General features: G+C 40.8%; 1 protein-coding gene across 1 annotated transcript in view; it reads left to right on the top strand.

Annotated features, from left to right (window-relative positions):
- The window catches only part of ttll7 (tubulin tyrosine ligase-like family, member 7), a gene marked incomplete at its 3' end in the record, with an annotated part of 64,738 nt that overhangs the window by 12,872 nt on the left and 32,032 nt on the right, over nucleotides 1-19,834 (top strand). Inside the window, exons 8-11 of the mRNA XM_080505796.1 lie at nucleotides 1,628-1,786; nucleotides 14,428-14,522; nucleotides 15,899-16,046; nucleotides 18,016-18,089. Coding sequence (XP_080361922.1) covers nucleotides 1,628-1,786; nucleotides 14,428-14,522; nucleotides 15,899-16,046; nucleotides 18,016-18,089 — 476 coding nt within the window. The remainder of the gene's footprint in view (nucleotides 1-1,627; nucleotides 1,787-14,427; nucleotides 14,523-15,898; nucleotides 16,047-18,015; nucleotides 18,090-19,834) is intronic.

The raw sequence follows: 19,834 nt of genomic DNA, 5'->3' as shown, positions 1-19,834 counted from the left end.
TTTTTTCCCCTTGTGAAACACTGACATCTTTTTCACATTGAGGTATTATTGATGAAGGTATGAGGCCAAAGGTCAAGTAGAAAGGCTTTAGGTTTTTTCTGTGGGCTTAAATTCTGAAAGCAGGGTCTGACTAGTAATGTGTTTGTTTTTGTAGCCTGCTGTTTTTGTAAAACACACACAGAGGCAGAAAAAAGAAATCCCCAAAACAATGTGTTGAATGCAAGTGTCTAAAAGTATACCTTTCTTGTTGGGTTTTTTTTCGCCGTTTCATTAATTCAAGTTTTTACTAAGTTTATAGTTGAGAATTATAAAGAAAAAAAAGAAGCTTTTTCAGCACTATTCTTCACCACAAGTTTCCAAAGTATTTATTGAGGTGTTGTCTGAATGTAATCAATCATTTATAAGAATATGGCTTTTTTTCATACCGAATTGGTCAAATATCATTGATATTTTCATGTGAGCTGCTGCGACGCCATCTTTGATATCCCAGAAGTGACACATAAACACAGTTCGATGGCTAAAAAAAAAAAAAAAATCCAGTTTGTTTGTAAACATATTGGATTTGGTGTGATCGATTTGAGGAATTGCAGTTTGGAAATTTGTGGAAATGACTGGTAATGGTCTAGTTGTTGTGTATTGGTTTATTCTCTGTGCAGAAGTGTTTCATAGTGTGACAACTATATTTTAAAGATTTGATCTGGTAGAGTAACTTTAACCAATATTGTTTTTATTCATACCAATGAATAGCATAAATAAAAAGGCACAGAAATAAAAAGGCTTAACACAACATTTTGTACCACTAAGTCTGTCTGCACATGTCTAAGATGTCGGCCAGTGCTGGGGGCTCAGGATAAGGAGTGAGGTGATGTGGATACACATGGCGGCCAGAATTGGGGACTTCAGGCATAAATGCTGGTGATGGCGGTGGAACCAAGTGTTTGTGTTTGGCAGCCTGTGGCTCAGATGGGTGGAAGGGCTGACGTGTGGATAGAGTTGCGTGAGTGACATAGGAAAAGAACGTGGTTTTCGCTTCCTTATCAGGCTGAGGCCAGACCATCATACCTTTCTCCTGTACTCAGCAGTTAGACTAGACTGAGCAAACTGCAGGGGAAGCTTTGTGTATTGTGTGTTGGTGTGTTAGGGTGAACATGTTTGCCCCTGTTGCACAGTGAGAGTGGGCAGACTGGCAGCTGCCAGCAAACAAATGCAAAAACACACGTGCAAGCACGCACATGGACTACCGCCAATACATGTGACAAAATTCCTTGTTGCCAGTAATATTTAGTTTCTCCTTGGATTTTACATTGACGTCTTATTATTATTTGGAGCCACAGAAGGATTCAGAAATCACAGATTGTCTCTCTTCCCATCTCTGTAAGGTTACAGGTTGAGAATGCGTTATGATTGATTCATTGTCTGTGTTTCCCTGAATCTAAAGGTGCAGTCATTTGTCTGCAATTTCAACCTTCAGTTAAAGTAAGACCCCTAATGACACCATTTTCAGGTTATCAAGACATTTAATTTGTAGCTATCAAAAAGCTACAGCCTATGGATCAAAGCAACTGACGACATGAAAAATAAAACGTTGGTCTCTTCTGTTTCTGCGTCTCCCTCTGTCTCCTGCCAGGAGCTGGTGGTGAAAACGTTAATAGTGGCTGAGCCCCATGTGCTGCATGCCTACCGAATGTGTCGCCCAGGCCAACCACCAGGGAGCGACAGTGTCTGCTTTGAAATCCTGGGCTTCGACATCATCCTCGACCGGAAACTCAAACCCTGGCTATTGGAGGTACAATTCCTTATTTTTTGTGCGTTTGTGAATTTAAATAAGTGTGTTTCTCTGTTTTCCTTGTTATTTCTACTGAATGCTGCAAACACAAAGAAGTGTTTAAAAAATACCGAGAACATTCGCAATGTAATGTAAAGGAACTTATCTTATAATGCAATTTTTTTTGACAATACAAAATGATTGCATTTTGACTTTTAAAGTAATGATGCAACGGTACGTTCACTTTTGTTATGAATGAAATCCTGTTGAATCTCACCAGTCTGGTAATATAAATGAGAGAACGGCTGAAAGTTCTGACATCACTTGACATAAGCAGGAGGGAGGGAGATCTTACGACAGTCTGACAGAAAGCATAAACACACACACTGATTTTGCTTACATATTCTTGTATCCGCACAAACGCCACAGTCTGGACTGCATCGTTGTAAAATACCTGAACACATTGAGAGAACCTTCTACGCTGAATATGATTGCGTATGACCGTGAGTATGCATGCATGCATCCGTGCTATCATACACACCGATGCATACATATAAGAATGCATGCACAGAGTGCAGCATATTGTCAGGGGTATGGAAATGTAGGTCAGGATGGCAGATTGCAGAGAGAGGTACTTGTCTTTTATTCTTTCTCCGTCGGTCTGTCAAGTGTCAGTCATTTGGGAAACAAATCTGAATTCAGAGTCCACTCCAGGATTTCTGTCTCACCACTCTGATGCCAGCCAGTCAGTTAAAGTGTGACCCAAATCTTTTAACCCAAAGTGGCAGCACCCCCACCTCATTCCTACAAACTGACTCAAGGATGGGAAATGCCTTGGGGATAATTGTTTGCTTTTCTCCATCATGCAACCGAAAATAAAAATGGGAGATTTTGGGTGAAAGAAAAGAAGTTCATTTAAGAGCATGTTTGTGATTTCAGGTGCTGCTGTTTTCCCTCTGTGTGGAATTAATGTGCTATTATTGCCCTGCTTGACTCTTTATGTGTGGCTGAACAGTTGTAGTACAAAACAAAATGATGCACAAGAGAGAGGCAAAAGGATTGTGTTCCTTTTGACTGCTGATACACTGTGTGTGTGTGTGCGTGCGTGCGTGCGTGCGTGCTTGCGTGCATGCACGTGTGTGTGTGTGCGTGTGTGTGTCATAGTAAACAGCCGTGAATGCAGTTGTTCCACTCCAGCAGTAATGATCCCCCCTGTGCTAGTAGCAGCTCTCTATAATTCTCATCAATTAACATCACACACACACACACACACACACACACACACACACACACACACACACACACACACACACACACACACACACACACACACACACACACACACACACACACACACACACACACAGCTTCTGTTTCACGCAACATTTACAGCAACAATCATTTATTTCCAAAATCCAACTGATTAGTCAGGGGATAGTTGTACGCACAGAGACCCCCTTCTCACATCCTCACTACGGATGCTGTCAAGCCTGAAAATAACTTTATTACCACTTTTTACCCCACTGTCATTCGTTCTTATTCAACAGGGACACAATACTCAGTCTGGCCTATAGGCTGATTGCCACTAACGGTACCCAATGGCAAGCCCTCAGGTCTAAGTTTAATTTTTCAGAATACCCCATTTGCAGCATTTTGGGGTAAACTATATCCATTTCACCACATTATCCCATTGTTTTAAATTATTCATTCTAATTCAGCCACCAAGTCTCTCAAAAAACAGTAAAAATTGCGCTAGGAGTTGAAACATATTGTGGGTGTGACAGGTTTGTTTTAATTTGTAGACTCCACTGCTCAGATTTCCTTATCAGTGTCAGAGTGAATTACTTGTGCAACGCGTCGCCACGGCTTTAACCAGACTGCTGTTCCAACAACGTCCTCTCGTAACTCTTTAAAACGTCAAAGCTGGTTGTTAGACATGCAAACCCATAGCCAGGAAATGAAAGTTCAACCTGTGTAGGCTCAAAGTCAGCCGGAAACCTGAAAGCTAGATGGTATCATGTAAAAGAAACTGTCAGATGATATTAGTTGTGTCCTTTGCATTTGTATTTTTGTCAGCTGTTTTCTGAGTTTATGTAGGACGGGAGGTAAAAGAAACGTGATTGCTTTTCACGTCCTCCAATTATTCACCACCAAAATGGCCACTGCTATTTTTATGGTTATAAGTTATTCAAAAAGTGTATTACGAAACTCCTGGGATGATGGGACAATGTTTCTATTTCTTGCTACGTTGCCATTGCAAGAAAACCTCTGTGCAAGATGCGACATACCAGCTTTTTGTAAACAGACAAACACAAAGAGTAATCATTGCAAATACACTGATAACCAATATAGATACGCAACAAACATCCATCACACTGGCACACATATACTAAATAGCTTGTCACTAAGGGGTGAGAACAGAGAAGACAAGAATAATGACTCTCAAACCAAGGCCAAGTATCAAGCAGACACTGTGCTCAAAGCATGGAGGAGAGAACAAATGGTAAAAAAGGAGAGACGTGTGATCTTTATCTTAATTCATCAGCGTTTTCAACACGGGTCTTCCCTCCTATAGACATTCAAAACATCAGAACAACGTAAGCACAATCACACATGTACACTCACTTGCTCAAATGTCGTAACCTGATACATTCACTTTCATTACAACAGCCCAGACAGCATCTGTGCCTTGTATTGGAAAGGCGTTTCATTGAGCCTTTATTTTTCTTTTTTTCTTTACTTCATAAAAAAACACAGTCAAGTGAGTGCATGCTGACACACATACCTACACATGCATCAAGTACACATGCAGTCTGCTTGAACAGTATCTTCTGTTGTTGTAGCCAAGGCCTTTGCTTTGATTAGTTCATTGAGTGTTTTCTTAGTTTTATTGTGAGGTGAAAAAACAAATCTTGCAATGTCAGTCAATGATAATTCGTTTACAGGAACTACCACCAGAAACAAAATGTACTATCAATCTATAAATCCTGCAAGCACATATTTGTGTATCAAAATGAGAATGTGTGAGTGATAAAGAACGCCACGCCAAACCCAATGCGACTCAAAATAAGTTAATTTACTTGAGGTCGCCGCACTCCTATTGGACCAGCAGCTTACATGTGGCACAAATGCAACACACGTGACAATATCATTACGCGAGTAAAGAGAGTACCAACTTTAATGTGCGCAAAGAAGACCATTCTTCGCGAGAATAATAACCATATCATACCATGCTAAATATATATAGACATATACTAGATATATGAAACATATATAAAGTATCAATTAGAAATAATATATAAAAGTACATTGTACAGGATTTATTTTCTCCTAAAACTTCCGAAATTTCATCCGTGGATGAGTTGTCCAAGAATCATAAACACACATCATGTGGAACATGGCTGTGGGTGAGTCTGTGTGTTTATCTGTTTGTGTATTTGTATATGTAGTTTTCTGGTCGTCTGTGTGCGTGAGCGTGTGTGTGTGTGTGTGTGTGTGTGTGTGTGTGTGTGTGTGTGTGCGTGCGTGTGTCTGGTTGGATTTCTGATTAGCCTATGATCAAACTCTTGCCAACAGTCCCATATTTTTGTCCAGTGAGTGAGGCAGGAAGGTTTTCTGTGTAGAACATATATACAAACCAATTAAAATTGTGCCAGAAAAAGGCCAGGGTGAAGATACCGTTTCATGGTGTTTTAGTTGTCATAATTCTGTGTTGAGATACAATCAACCATTGAAGCTAAGGCAGCATGATTAATGCTGGAAACAACTTAAGCACCACTTCCCCATTCATCTTCCTTTTTTTTTTTTTCTCTTTTTATTCCTGTCCTTCACCTCTTCGGGGCGGTTATGTAGAATGACTGGCAACTAATGAGGCAGGCGTAGTTCGGTCAACTGTGCCGTGGGTTTGTTTGTGTCTAAGAGCGTCAGCATCTCTGAGTGTTTGTGCATGTTTGAATGGGCATTACAACAACAGGTCAACAAATTGCAGCTGGACTGCTCTGACAAAGTGTGGTGAGTCCTCAACCCCACCCCCCCCCACCACCTCCCCCCCACCCCCACCACCTCCTCTCTTCACCCCTTCCTGCAACTTTAATTCTGTTTTCAGTCTCCAATTGTTTCAAGATGAGTTTTGTCCGAACCTCAGCCAACATAATCCAGATTTCCTTTTCGTTTGAGTGGAAGTGTATGTGTGCGTGTGTTTGTGTTGGGGATGTGTTTGTGGGAAGTCGTCTGTACTGGCAACTGTAAACACATACAATCACACAGACGCGCAGAAATAAACACATACAGTATTTTCACTGTTTCCCACCTTCTCACGCACGCACAGCACACTTGTGTATACACTGCGAAAAAAAGAGTTCTTGTTCTTGTCTGGAATACATTGCGTTAAGTATTGCATAAAATGGGCGGTGTGGAATAGAAATTAAGAGTAGTCACCTAATTCGTTGCTGCTTCAAAAATAATTTTACAGCATGGGCTTAGAGAATGAGCCTGCGCTTTACATATTTATATTTCTCCAGGAAATCTGAGAAGTTTTTCCTAACCCCTACAAGAGCTGAGTCAAACATGATTGTGTATTCTGGATGATTAAAGAGGAATTTATTGGATACCTGTGCTCTCCAAATAATTATCATCCCCTCTTGATTGAATATTTTAGGATGAAAATAGATAGACAATACTTACAGTTTGATGCACTCTATTATTATTCTGAGGCTCTCCTGCCCCTTTTCCATATTTCATTCTCCTTTTGCCTTTGATTCGTCTTTGGAACTTTGTGTGATTCATTCTTGTTAAACTGTACACTGGCAGTGCCCTCACCTCAGATGGGGTGTCTTTCCACTTGTGAACCCTAGGTGGCAGTAGGGACTTGTGTGCTCAACATCAGTTTATTAAAGAATAATTAGAATGATGTATGAGACTGTCTGTCTCTATTCACATCCATTTCCCCCAACATGACTATTTCATGGAATAAGTATCAAATTAGGAGTGCATGGGCTTTGTATTTGGGGCAGTTGAAAACATACCCCAACATTTAGTCATTTATCATCAGACATGTGTGGCATTAAGCAGTGACTGTGTCTGTGTGCATGCATGCAATTTAGAAAGAGAAATATGAACTGCATCAACTATTTATACCTGACATATGAAATTGTGGTGTGAGAGGATTACATATTTTCTGCATGTTTATGACGGATGGCTACACCTCAGGGAAAGCTTTCATGATATATTCTTGTGCAGATTAGTGTGCACCTTCTTTACTATGTTTACCTTGTTTTTTGCACAACGTTGTGAACCTTTGATTCTTTGTAGCCCTTTTTTGATATGATGTCTTCCAAAGGCAAGACTCGTTGACCCCTGCCTGCCACTCAACCAGTCAGGCAGGTCAGGCTGACTGGTGGCGAAGCGAAAGCATTGGCACTCCCAGGACCTTTACCGGCACACTGCTAAGGTTTCCCCACGTCCAAGAGGACCACGTAGAATGCCACAAAAAGGACAAAACCGTGATTGAGAAGACGGCTGAAACAAGAGAGCAACTCAACACGGCGGCCAGCTGTCCGTCTTTCTGTCGCTCTCCTACTCATGCTCGGCTTCTCTCTCTCTCTCTCTCTCTCTCTCTCTCTCTCTCTCTCTCTCTCTCTCTCTCTCCCTCTGCCTCCCTTTCTCTTTCCACCATTGTGTGGCAACAAACGCTCCATTCTGACAGCGGTTGAACTGTGCCGATATACTTGAGTGTGAGGGGCAAAATGGGAGCCTTGTCAAAGCAGTGGTTGTTTACACACTGCCAGGAATAATAAGGGAGGGGGGTCGTTTTTCTGAACCGATTAATCACGAGCAGCTCTTGTACTTGTGTTAGAGAGTATTCCAGACACAGAATAGATGTCGATGTGAGGAAGCAATTTGTTTTGGAAATAAAGCAGCTGATTGCTGTTGATCTAGCACTGTTGCTATATTATTAAAGTGAGACTAGTAGTCACAAAGCCACAAGCATTAAGTTTAAATTGTTTTGCCCACTACATTTCTAACAAGGAGGGAAAGGATCATATGAATAAATCTATGAATAAAAGAAAAAAAAGAAAAACTTACTATGATCATAACTGATACAAATGGAATTTTACTATCACACTATAGTATGAATACAGTTCCTTCACTGTAGTTATGCAAGATGGCCTGTTGCTATTTTAATACCAATGTTATTGTTGGGGTTTGCGTTTATTGTTTGGTTGCCATTTGCTAACTAAATAACCTTAAGCAGTATGCTTCTTCCTCCCATGCCTCAGTAAGCAAAACACTGTGAGACAGGCCCTATGTCCAAAAATTAATAGAGTATGTGAAATTAAATAAGCCATGTACAATTTGAAGGTTCAGTTTCCTCTTTTCTGTTTGTACTTGAGGGCCTGTAATAAAGATCAGTAGATCGACTTGCAATTCTGAGACAATTCAGACAAAACAGCCAGTTCAAAAAGTAATGAGGCTCAGCTACAACAACCTTTAGTCCGCAGCTGCTTTCCTAAACAACAGCAGCTTACTTGTACGTCTCAACCACACCTCCAGATGCTGACATAAAAATTGTTCTATATTCGGTTGAGTTTTACTGTTCAGCAGATCATCTTTTGATCTCTGAATATTTTAATTGGATGATCAGATGAAGATAAATATGTCCTGTGAAAAATTATGGGCTGATGTGTTCCTTCTGTTTCTTGACTGATTGATGTTCAGCCTATGTTGATGCGATACTGATACTGAAACACATCAAAGGATCAGTAAAAAAGAAGTTTGTAATCTTTTCATCTGACATTTTTATTGAATGCATCTTGGAACAACGATTGGTTCTTGTACGACCCTGCCAGAGTCCCTTAAGGAAATCAGAGTGGGGGTTTTGGTAGCCTGCAGGGGTTCATTAGGACCAGACTGGCCCAACTTCCTCTGCCAGAGAGGGAAAGGAGAACACAGAAACATGGAGAGTGGAATGAAGAGAAGTAACAACCAGAGAATGAGAGGGAGCAAGAAATAGGAGGGATGTGGGTGGGAAGGAGGTGGTGACCAGTTACAAAACATAGTGGAAGACATCAATAAATGGAGTGGGGAATAGAAACCATTGAGGAGTGTGCGACAGGCAGTGAATGGAAGGAGAGGGACAAAAAAATCAAAAAAATAAATCCCCCAAAACTTTGGAAGCACACAGAAAGAAAGTGAGCAGTGCAATGCCAGTCTATCCTTTGACAGGTTGACATTGCAAATCAAACTAAGAAATGAAGACGGGTAACAAGACAACCGTCACAAAGATCACTGCCAGTCTGGTTGTTACCTATAGGCTACGGTGCTCTAAAGCCATACTCTTTTCATTGTGGCTGTCACATTGGGGAGTGCTCTAAATGAAAACAGACCTCTTTGCCTTTTTTTTTTCTTCTTGTCTTCGGTGAGGAGATCGAAGTGAAGCCCTGTCCTTAGTGCACAGAGGGATGCATTGTATACCTCTTTCTATTGAGTGAAAGAGTTGGATATGGTCTCTGTTCCTATTTTTCTCACTGTGCCGGAAGACATTCATCACCCACCTTGTGATAAATGGTTGCTGTATCAAAAAACGCACATATGGGTGCTCACAGACCCTCAGAAAGGCATTTCTATACAAACCCACTTTCATACTGGGGAGGATTTAGTAGCTTACCTGTGGTATTTGTGGAGCTACTGTCTGTAACACTGGAGAAGATTCCAACAATGCTGGCTCTAGGAAGAGTGTACCAATACTTCACTGACAGCTCCAACTCAGTATGACATTTCTTAATCTTGTGAGTGCTTATGCACACAGCGACATAAATTTACACACATGGAGCTTTCTTTGTAAAACCACATTTCTACTTTTTATAGATGGATGTGTCTACCATCAATAGCTACCTCAGATTGTCAAGGATATTTGTGTCAGTTTTACTAGTTCTGTTATACCTATCCAGAATACTAGTTTTTTTTTTTTTTTTTCTTTTTAAACGATGGCTAATTACCTTAATAAATAATCTTTCAGTAGTCACAGCTTTCTTTGGCCTACCTAATGTATTGCTGAATACACTATGGGGCTGTCAGTTTCTGGAAGGCTGGTTGTGTTGGAAATATTATTTTTCCTTTACTGTTCCAAAATCAGCCATATAGCAGTCAGCACGTTTGTGTCAGGATTAGCAATGGTTTGTTAAAAAGAACAGAGAAAGAGGGATGGAGTTTGAGACGCAGCCGCATAATACCTGAGATACAATTCACATGTCGAAAAGAGCTTTCACATTGTGAGGCTTGGTTTTCAGACACGCAAACCCCAAAAAGTTTGTGGTTTCAAATTACTTGATGTTACGAACTGATGTGTTTTTCTCCTGAGCCTTTTTAATCATCCTTTACCCGCGTTCTTGACTGGATGAAAAAGTGGATCTATATTGCACAATAGAATCTCAGTTAGCTCAGTTTTGCTCTCATGCTGAAATTACGACTTGCAATTGTCTGTTGTGTTGCTTTGAAGTATTGAACTGTGTCCAACGGCCTTTATCAAAGGAGATAGGAACAGGACAGATAGTGTTTCTGATGTAAAAACACATTCTGACTGCAGATTAGGTCCACTGGGAAAGATGAATATTGAGCCTGACATCGACTTCTGCTATTAGCAGTCCTCCATTGAGCAGACATGTTTGGGTCCTGTTATCTCTTAGTTTTCAATTATTATTGAAATATGTCTAAAACACAGAAACAATTGATACAATGAAATACAACCATTGTTTATATACTGACATGTGAGGCCAAAGCAAAGCAGGCTAGTATAAAATAAGTAGTGACTTTAACAAGGTGGGCTGTAAAAACGCAAAAGAAAGGGATCCAAGATTGAGCCTTGGGGAACATCACATATTATTTTTTTTATTTTATTTTATTGTACTGTATTAATATCCTATTTCTGTGGGAGAAAACCAGACTACCCAGAGGAAACCCCACGGGGAGAACATGCAATCTCTTACACAATGACCCATGACCTTCTCACTGTGAGGCAAGGGTGCTAACCACTGCTCCGCCGTGTGGCCCAATTAATCCTTACACATTTACCATATATTTTGTATCTGAAAGGTACAGTGGATGCATTTCAGACCTCGACCTTCAGTAGGGCTCGGTCTGAATCCGTCCACCCCACAGCAACTTTTCATGGCCATAAAAAACATGTTATGATGCAGAAATGCGGTATAAATCAGGGGTAGCTACCTGTGTAGCCAGAATAAATGCCTTTACTTTAGAAATAGACCTGGACTGCACAACTCTCCTACTGAAGCTCAGCTGCATTAAAGCAAGCATCAATAATAACTAATAAAAATGTAATATTATTAAGGAAAATAACATAATTTAACTCACTTAATATCCTGATTATTTGAACACAAAAGCCATCCGCCTGTCTTTCCACAATCATTTGTACAGATTTTCTGTATGTTTCAGTTCCATCATGAATGTTCTATCACCATTGAAGCTCCCTCATGCCCTGACTCAGAATCGTCTGCTGACGAAGGTCAAGGAGATCAGTGGCAGATGTTCCTCATAAATCAGCTGGCATACATGACAGTCAGTTCTGTTCTTTAACAGGACGGATCCAAAGTGTTTCCATGTCTGAGTCTAGCTGAAGGAGGCTGCATTCGGGAAATGTTTCTCCTATTCCCAAAACTCGTGGGGGTCGAGGAGGTTGGCAAACATGAAACGTCAGTTTTTCGTGGTTGTGAAATCTTGTGTCGGCAAGGTCCAGCTTCATGCTCAGGGAGCGCTGCCGTGCATTCAGTGACCCCTTGAAAAGTCTGTCTTGAAAATGGCTTCACCAATAAATTACAACAAAATCACTTTCTTCTCCTCCCTCATCCATTGTAGGTCGACAAACCTGTTATTAAATCAATACAACTATATTTTTTGCAGCTCACCACAGATGCAGTTAGCTCTCACTGGCGAGTAAAGTTTGACGATCCAATCATCGGGCTCTTGATGTAGCCGTACACCTTCTACAAGGCGTGGAGTTGCCAACTCAAAATTTGATTAGTTGAAGCAAAAACGTGATCGGCACTTATTTTATGCTGCAGATGCCTTCGGAATTGACTGTGAAGGCCAAAGGCAGATTTTGATGACGCCTGGCAACAGATGATGGCTGAAATGTAATTGGTTAAGTGCTTTAACGCAAAACTACAAGTATGGAAGCGGCGCAGCCAGGGGACAAGCTATGAGATAGGTGGACATTTGGAATTATTGAATAAGTATTCATGGACAAAATATAAATAACATCAGTTTGTGATTCAGATATTTTCTTAAGGCCTGCAAGGCCTTCTCTGCAGGCCTGACAGCCCGCCACTGGAAATATAGAAACTTAATTAAAAATGCCTTTAGAAAGAGAGTAAATGATATCATAGAGACGGAAACAGATTGTCCAATTCACTTGCTTGCAAATTAGATGGGGGGGGGGGGGGGGGGGGGGGGGCAGGAGGTTCTGGCCATTCAGTTTCTCTGTCAGAGTGCTGCAGGAAGGTGCAGAGAAATTGCCCACTATGGAGGAAACCTATAGCAGCTTAATTAGAAAATTATAAAGGGTGCCTTGAACCAACCCTAACTGTAAGCTTTATTATATGGAAAATGTTTTATTCCTAACCTCAAACGTAGAGACTCTGTCATGCTCCCTAACTGGAACTGAAACTTGCAAGCTGGTGGTGGGGTGTTTGAAGCTGCTGGTCCATGAAGAGTACAGTGGGACATACTGGTGTATGATGGAGGAAGATTAGGGTAAAAGTCAATCACTGGGTGTTGGATACACATGGTTGCCTGCTACATAGTGTACTATGTTGGCCCTGAAGACAAAGAGGCAGGTCCAGAAAAGGGTAAAACTGTCAATAAGAGCAAATGTGTGGGTGTATTGGGAGCAGATGTTCAGTCCAAGGAGTCTGCTAAAGCACAATGATTTATGGGCTTGGAAGGGAGGGGACGAAAGATAAAATCTTACCACAGCTGCTCAGCTTGGCAAATTAATAAGTTCATTAAAAAATGTTTTCGTCACTTCGGACGGCAAAGGGATCTCTCAATAAAACACACACATGTAAAATCACCCTCTTAATAGACAATGGAAACACTTGGCCCGGTGAAGCGAGCTCCCTGCATGCCATTTTACAGCGTCCTTCAGTAGCTTATGCCAGACTGAGAAGACAACAGACCAGAAAGGAAGCTGCTGGAAGCCATATTTAGCCTTTTACCTTTGTGACTTTCACACAAAGGCAGCGGGCTACAAGTGGATCTGGAGGCGTGGTGTCTGCAGGCAGGTATTCCTTGGCATTGTCCTTCAACGGAGAAGTCATACCGGTGGGCAGTATCCTTCATTCCAGATCTGGCTGAACTGGACCTGCTGACAATGAGGCTGTGAGTGGCCTTCTCGCTTGCAAACAGGACTGTTAAGAAGTTGCATATCTTACATGTTAATATACTCAAAATCAGTATGAGCTGTGTAACATTTACAGGAAGCAGGAAGTGTCATCCAAATATTGTGTATTCGTGGCGAGTGAATGCTGGTCTGCATGGTCCAATCCCAGTAAGCTTGTGTATGTCCAGTAGCGGCACGAGGTGATGGTGGTTCTGAAACAAAGATGTCAGAATAAACTATTGATGACAGTTTGTTGTGTACGGAGCTATTTTCTCTGAAGAAAACTGATGGAAAGATTAATCAATCTACAGTATATTTCTATATGAAGAAATAGGTCTGAAACACATTTTAGTCTACAATGATCTGCGATGTGGTGATCATGCTGAAGAACAGTATGGCAGATTTTTCAGATGGCTCATCTGAAAAATCCAAGTTTATTCATCTGAGCCATTGCTTCTACCGGAATTTGTTGCATTGTCAACTGAAGTTACCTTATATGAAAGCATAATTCCAGTTAGACTTGCAAGTTCATATGGCCTTTTTCTGCTCTTCCTTTGAATTACCTAGTCCTAATCCGGTGTCACATAATGGTTTATACACATAGGGGGTGAAACGGAGGACCTCACAAAAAGTAAAAATAACAGAGTTGTTGTAAGTTATAATGGTGTAATGGTGCTATCGGCAGGGTGTTGCTCTGTTAGAATGCAACCATCATACTTAAGCTACTTTGTCATAATACAGGGTCATTTATGTGGGGAGCATTTAACCTACACAATCTGTTTACACACACACACACACACACACACACACACACACACACACACACACACACACACACACACACACACACACACACACACACACACACACACACACACACACACACACACACACACACACACACACACACACACACACACACACACACACACACACACATATAGAGTCAGGCTGTTCTGCATGGACAAACATGCAGGACAAAGTGACAGACAGAACTTATGGCAAGGCAAAGGCTAACGGCTACAAAGTGTCCTTCAAAGTGAAGAAAACTCTCACCATCCATGTCTCTATGCCTTTTTTTTCTGTTCTTCTTCTTTCCTTTTCTAGTGTCAACAGGTTTATCTTTTTTGTTTTTGTATAAATATGCCCTAAATCCATTTGTTTCATTGCAGGGCATTTTTCTTTGCTGAACTGAAAACAACAGAAAAAGAGACGACGCAGAAGAACATTCCGAATTTACTTGTTTCTCTTCTCTGTTCTGTGGCAGATCAATCGAGCTCCAAGCTTTGGGACCGATCAGAAGATTGATTATGATGTGAAGAAAGGGGCGCTGCTCAATGCTCTGAAACTCCTCAACATTAGGTACGGTTTTCTGCAATGGCCCTGTACACATAAGCATGGGTATGCAGGTATATGCAATCAGTTTAGAGTCTATTGCACTCCTGAGTCTAAACTTTAGACCCAGGAGTACAATACATCAAATAAATCGATCATCTAAAACTCATGTGACAACATACGTTATAGGACAGGAAAAGTATGAAGATTCAAATCAATTTCTTTGTTTGGTCGTCTTGAAAATCTCCTCAATAGTATTTTGGCATGTTCAGGCTTTGGTTTTAGAATAATTAAACACTTGCAGCATTTGTCTTAATTTGACGGGAGGTTTAAATTTGTGTATGGTTTGTGGACACAAAGACAAAGCTAGAGTATTCCTTTATTGTGCTCAGTCAGACATGCCGCGTGCGTGCGCGCCTGCGTGTACTGGCATGCTTTTCTGCCCCCTTGCTACAATAAGTCTGCCGTCTGATTGATCATTTCACACCAGACCTCTGGATCTCTGCCCTTGTGTTATCTCTGTGCTTGTCCTTCTCTTACAGCTCTAAATATAGCTGCGGTTCTACTAGTTACAAACATTCGCAAACACATAATTGCACAAACAGACACAGTGGAGCAATTACACATGGCATCATATATCTGCTTTGGCCGAGTGTTGTGCATTGTGCAGCCAGCCCATATAAAAACTCTCTCCATCATCCCGCCCCTGTTTGACTGGCACAAAAAAAAATCTCTTATCAAAAATGATTTGTGTCCTGGCTAATTTTCGTTGTGTTCTAACAAATTAAAAGGAAACATTTGTTGTTTTTTTTGTTCATGGCAAATAAAGTCGAGGAGGTATTGAAAGGCAGCAGGAATCAAACTGCTTATGTTCATGTCAGAGGGAGTGAGGTTTTTGCTCTTTGCTCAGGTTTTCCTTATGTAGTTATGACGTCACTTTCCCAGGAAGAGGGGTTGGTGGTGTGCTGAAGTGGGATTGGCTTTTGTCTCTGCTCACAACACCAACTGTATCAAATGGGATCAATTCAGACCTGGCCGGACATTGATAAACCTCAGTCCCCCAACAGCACTCAATATCCAATTTAAAGGGCCAGTGATTGATGAAAATGAATTGCCCTTTTTCCAAACTGCATTGGCTCCCTTGTTCAGAATTAACTGTCTGTTCATCTCAGGGTTTGTTTACATCTCGTATTGTTTGCAGTTGTAGATTTGTTTTTAGGTACTTTTTCACATTGATTTGATGATCAAAAGACAAATTCATCTATATTTACAATGCTCTGACACAACCATTGCACACATGCACTATATTGTTACCAAAAAACAAAACAAAACAAAGCTGTAAGAATAGTTTACTTACAGGTATTAAAAAAAAAAATTTTCTCACTCATTTCATGTTGATTCAGAGCCAGTGATAAGAAACGTAACCTGGCCCAGCAGAAAGCAGAAGCTCAGAGACGGCTCTACGGACATGGCTCCATGAAGAAGCTATCAGCTGCCTCATCAGACTGGGAGAAGCAACGTCACACATTAGAACGAAGACGAGAAGAACTGGTGAGACACACGCTACAAGAGCAGTTCATTAATTTCGAATTATTTACATGTGAGAGATACTGACCACTGACCAATGGAAGTATAGTAGGATACCAACCATCTTTGTACAGTAGTGCTTCTTAAAGATAACAAGCCTCATTCATTTCCTCACCCAAATATTCAAATCTACACAACAAAAGTTGTGCAGCAGTAGACCTCATCAGGTACCAATCAGGAGTGGCAGTGCATGTGCGCAAGATTCATGCAGCTTTTTCTTCTTGCTTTTTGCTTTATTTGAACTTTTTTCGTCATTTTTGGATTCATTCTTCCAGGTGTGTTGGTGAGCTTTTCTCCAGTTTATCCAACATGCCCTTTTTATCAGACTTAATTGTGACTGGACTTTTCTTTTGACACTGTTTACTTTCCAATGGTCGGCTTGCTTGTGTCACGAGGGAACAGATGACCGCCCTTAGGCCGGTCAGCGTCGGTGTAAACCCTTCGGACCGTCAGAACCTCTTGGACCTCCCACAGGAGGCTGGGAAGAAGACATGTAGGGGATCCAGAGGGAAAACAAAGCACCTGAACAAAAACCAAAAAACGGATGTATCACAACATTAGAGACGATGGCGTTGGGCGCAGAAGAGGAGTTTCAAGCTTTGTCTCCCGCCTCTCATCATGGGGAACGTAATGATTGCTGGGGATTAAAATGGACGCGTTGAAAGGATTCGGTTCAAACAGAGATCCATTGTGATCCATTGTGAACAATGATTCTCACCCTTTCCATGATATTCCGGTCAGTAGTGGGAGCACCTTTAGCAACAGACTCATTCCACCAAAGAGCAGTACAGAATGCCACAGAAGTTCCTTCCTGCCTTTAGCCAGAAGGCTCTATAGTTCTTCCTTGTAAATAGTGGTTGTTGTGTTTTGTCTGTGAATTAAATGTTCTATTCCTGTACCAGTCACAATTTCTCCCTTTATCCCTGTTGATATTAAGATTCAATATTACTTATTCAATGTATATTCTGTTTTATTGGCATTTCAACTTTTATTCTAAGTGTTTTTCTGTGTGGAGCAACATTGCAAAGAATTTCCTTCTGGGATTAGTAAAGTATTTCTATTCTATTCTATTCAGTTTCTGCCAATAAAGCTCAAGTAGTGCTTCACGTAGTTCTTCTCCAGAGTATCAAGACAAGATAGTTATTGGAGATATGTTTAGACAGACATTGCATAAGAGACCTCCGGTAAACACGCGGATACAAGAAAGAAAGAAAACAAACATGAAATTTGTGACAGTTCAAACAGTCTAATGAAGTGTATAATACACAAGTGTATTATACACTTCAAATACAAGTTGAAGCTTGAAATTACAGAAAAAGTTCATCCAAAAAAAGGCATTTTCACTGCCTTCGTACTCTGTGTCAAAAGAGTCAAAGTTATCTGAGACAAGCTTACATTTAAAGATTTTTTTTTTCTTGAAGTGAAATGAAGCTTTTCTCATCTATATGGGATAAAGTGGCAGCTACTCGTACGTCAACGCCTCCCACACTCTTTGATTAGCCTTTTGATTAGCCACAGCAGTCATCAGTGGAATAGGGAAAGATAGTGAGGAGGCACTTTTTTTTTTTTTTTTTTTTAAGGGCATCACCTCTTCTTTGAGTGCTGTTCTGGATGAAGTGCAATACAGGGTTCTGGTCCATTGAAGGTACATTTACTCATTACGCAATGATTTTGCTATGCTCGTCAGCGAGACGTCTCCTACCTATTTTATGCTAAATTGGCCAACTGAGCTCCACAATTATACCTTTGTAATATACTAATAGGAGAGCAAATGGGATAAATTATGAGTCACTGATGAGCTAGGCTCCTTCTGCACCATGTTTCTCTCAGGTCTGTTTTTTTCCCCCCCACATGGCTGTATTATTTCTCTTCAGGACCTCTGGTAAAATATTTATTCAGGCCATATTTCTTAAAGATTTCATCTCTTTTTCAGAAAGAACGATTGGCGCAGGTTCGTAAGCAGATTTCCAGGGAAGAACATGAAAAGCAACATCTGGGGAACTACAGGTAAGAAAGAATATAAAACCAGTGCAGAGGAGGCTGCCTTGCCCACAAGCTCCACCCACTGTCTGTGTCAGCGGCTTACATTTCTATATTTGCCAAGGAACAGGCTCTCAAAAGAATAAAAGATATATGAAAGAGATATGTTTAACATATGTTAAATGGAGTGGCGTACCAATAAATTAGAACCAATTTTGGATGCTATGACAAGTTTTACATTAATAGTTTCGAGCACGCACGTTTAAATTTACTGGATTTTAGAAGCGTGAATTAGCAGACATACTTTGTTGGACAGATGAAAGATATTCTCCTTTTTCTTCTTTTGCCCACTCATGTACTCTCTTTTCCTCAAACTCTGGCTGGGAAAAACGAAATCTGACACTAGAGGGACTCAGATTTGTCACTTGTGATTTTTAATCAACATTCATTAAATCTATCCTTTCAAATTATTCTTGAGGATCTGTAAATAGAATGATTGTGTTGATTTTTTATTTTTTTTTTGGGGGGGGGGGTTCCTTCTGTCCAGCAGTACACATGTGTATTATCTCCCATGTCCCCTCACTCCTGATATTTTTCACAAACAGACATAACTGTCTCTCTCTCTCTCTCTCTCTCTCTCTCTCTCTCTGTCTCTCTCTCTCTCTCTCTCTCTCTCTCTCTCTCTCCCCCTCCCTCCCCCTCCCTCTCACACAGACACACCGTTCAAGCTGTCTGAATGACTTCTTGACTCATCACTTGACTTACTGGCTAGTGGGAATGCTGATCTGGGCTTGCATGAAATGCTGTCACCTCCTTCCTCTTTTCCGACAGGCAGTCAGACAGTCAATCAGACAGGCCGAGGTCTGTCTGGAGCACGCCCAATATAGGCCTCTCAGCATTCAAATAGTGTGATGGTCCCAGCATTGAAGTCTGATTAACACATTGCTTCTCATTTGATGCGTTTGGGTAATGAACTTACTTACATTCAGCTATTACAGGCAACCTGTATGAGAGACCTTTGACATTGGAGGGAGCATCAGCTGGTGGTTGCTGTTCATTTGGCACATCAGCGGACCACTAAAGGCTGGGGAAAAAAAGACATTTTAGTTTAATGCAAAATGAAGGATTCATGTAAGAATCCAGGATGTGAATACTTTTTTTGTTCTATTTAATTTTGAAGAATCATCTATGGATTTGCTCAGGGGGAGAGGTTTCCAAAAAGACTGCACAGTCAATTAAATCTTGACCGTAAGCCTCGCCTTCTAATTGGATTATCCCACTCTCTCAAAAAAAAAAATGTTGTGTCTCTTTTCAGGTGCTACAATTTCTGTCGTTTATTGAACTGTTATGAAGAGAGCTTTTCATAGTTTTTTAGCATGTGTCTCAGGGGATAGAAGATCCAGGTCCATGCACCATGATGGAAAATCACCTCACAAAAGTCACTGAAAAATATAAAGAATTGCGCCAGGGGAAGACACTGAAGTGTTTGGTTCAGGTCTCAGCAGTCTTGATCTGAACCGCAGTAACGAAATTAACACATCAAACTAGGTCAACCTCAACAGTATGGAAATCATGCACGTGGAACAGTAACGGCATAAAACTGTAAATGGCAGATGGGGTGCAGTACATATTTTAATGGTGAAAATTGTTGAGCCTGGCATTGCACTTGAACTATAATTCAATGTCACATATAATACAAGACTAGCTCGGTACTAATAGCGTTTTTGTTCTTATTCAAAAAAGTCTCCTTTTTGTAGTGTATTCACTGCTGC

The sequence above is a fragment of the Blennius ocellaris genome (genome assembly GCF_963422515.1).
Source record: "Blennius ocellaris genome assembly, chromosome: 12".
Taxonomy (NCBI): Eukaryota; Metazoa; Chordata; class Actinopteri; order Blenniiformes; family Blenniidae; genus Blennius; species Blennius ocellaris.
The sequence above is the reverse complement of the archived record's forward strand: the minus strand, read 5'-3'. Positions and strand labels throughout refer to the sequence as shown.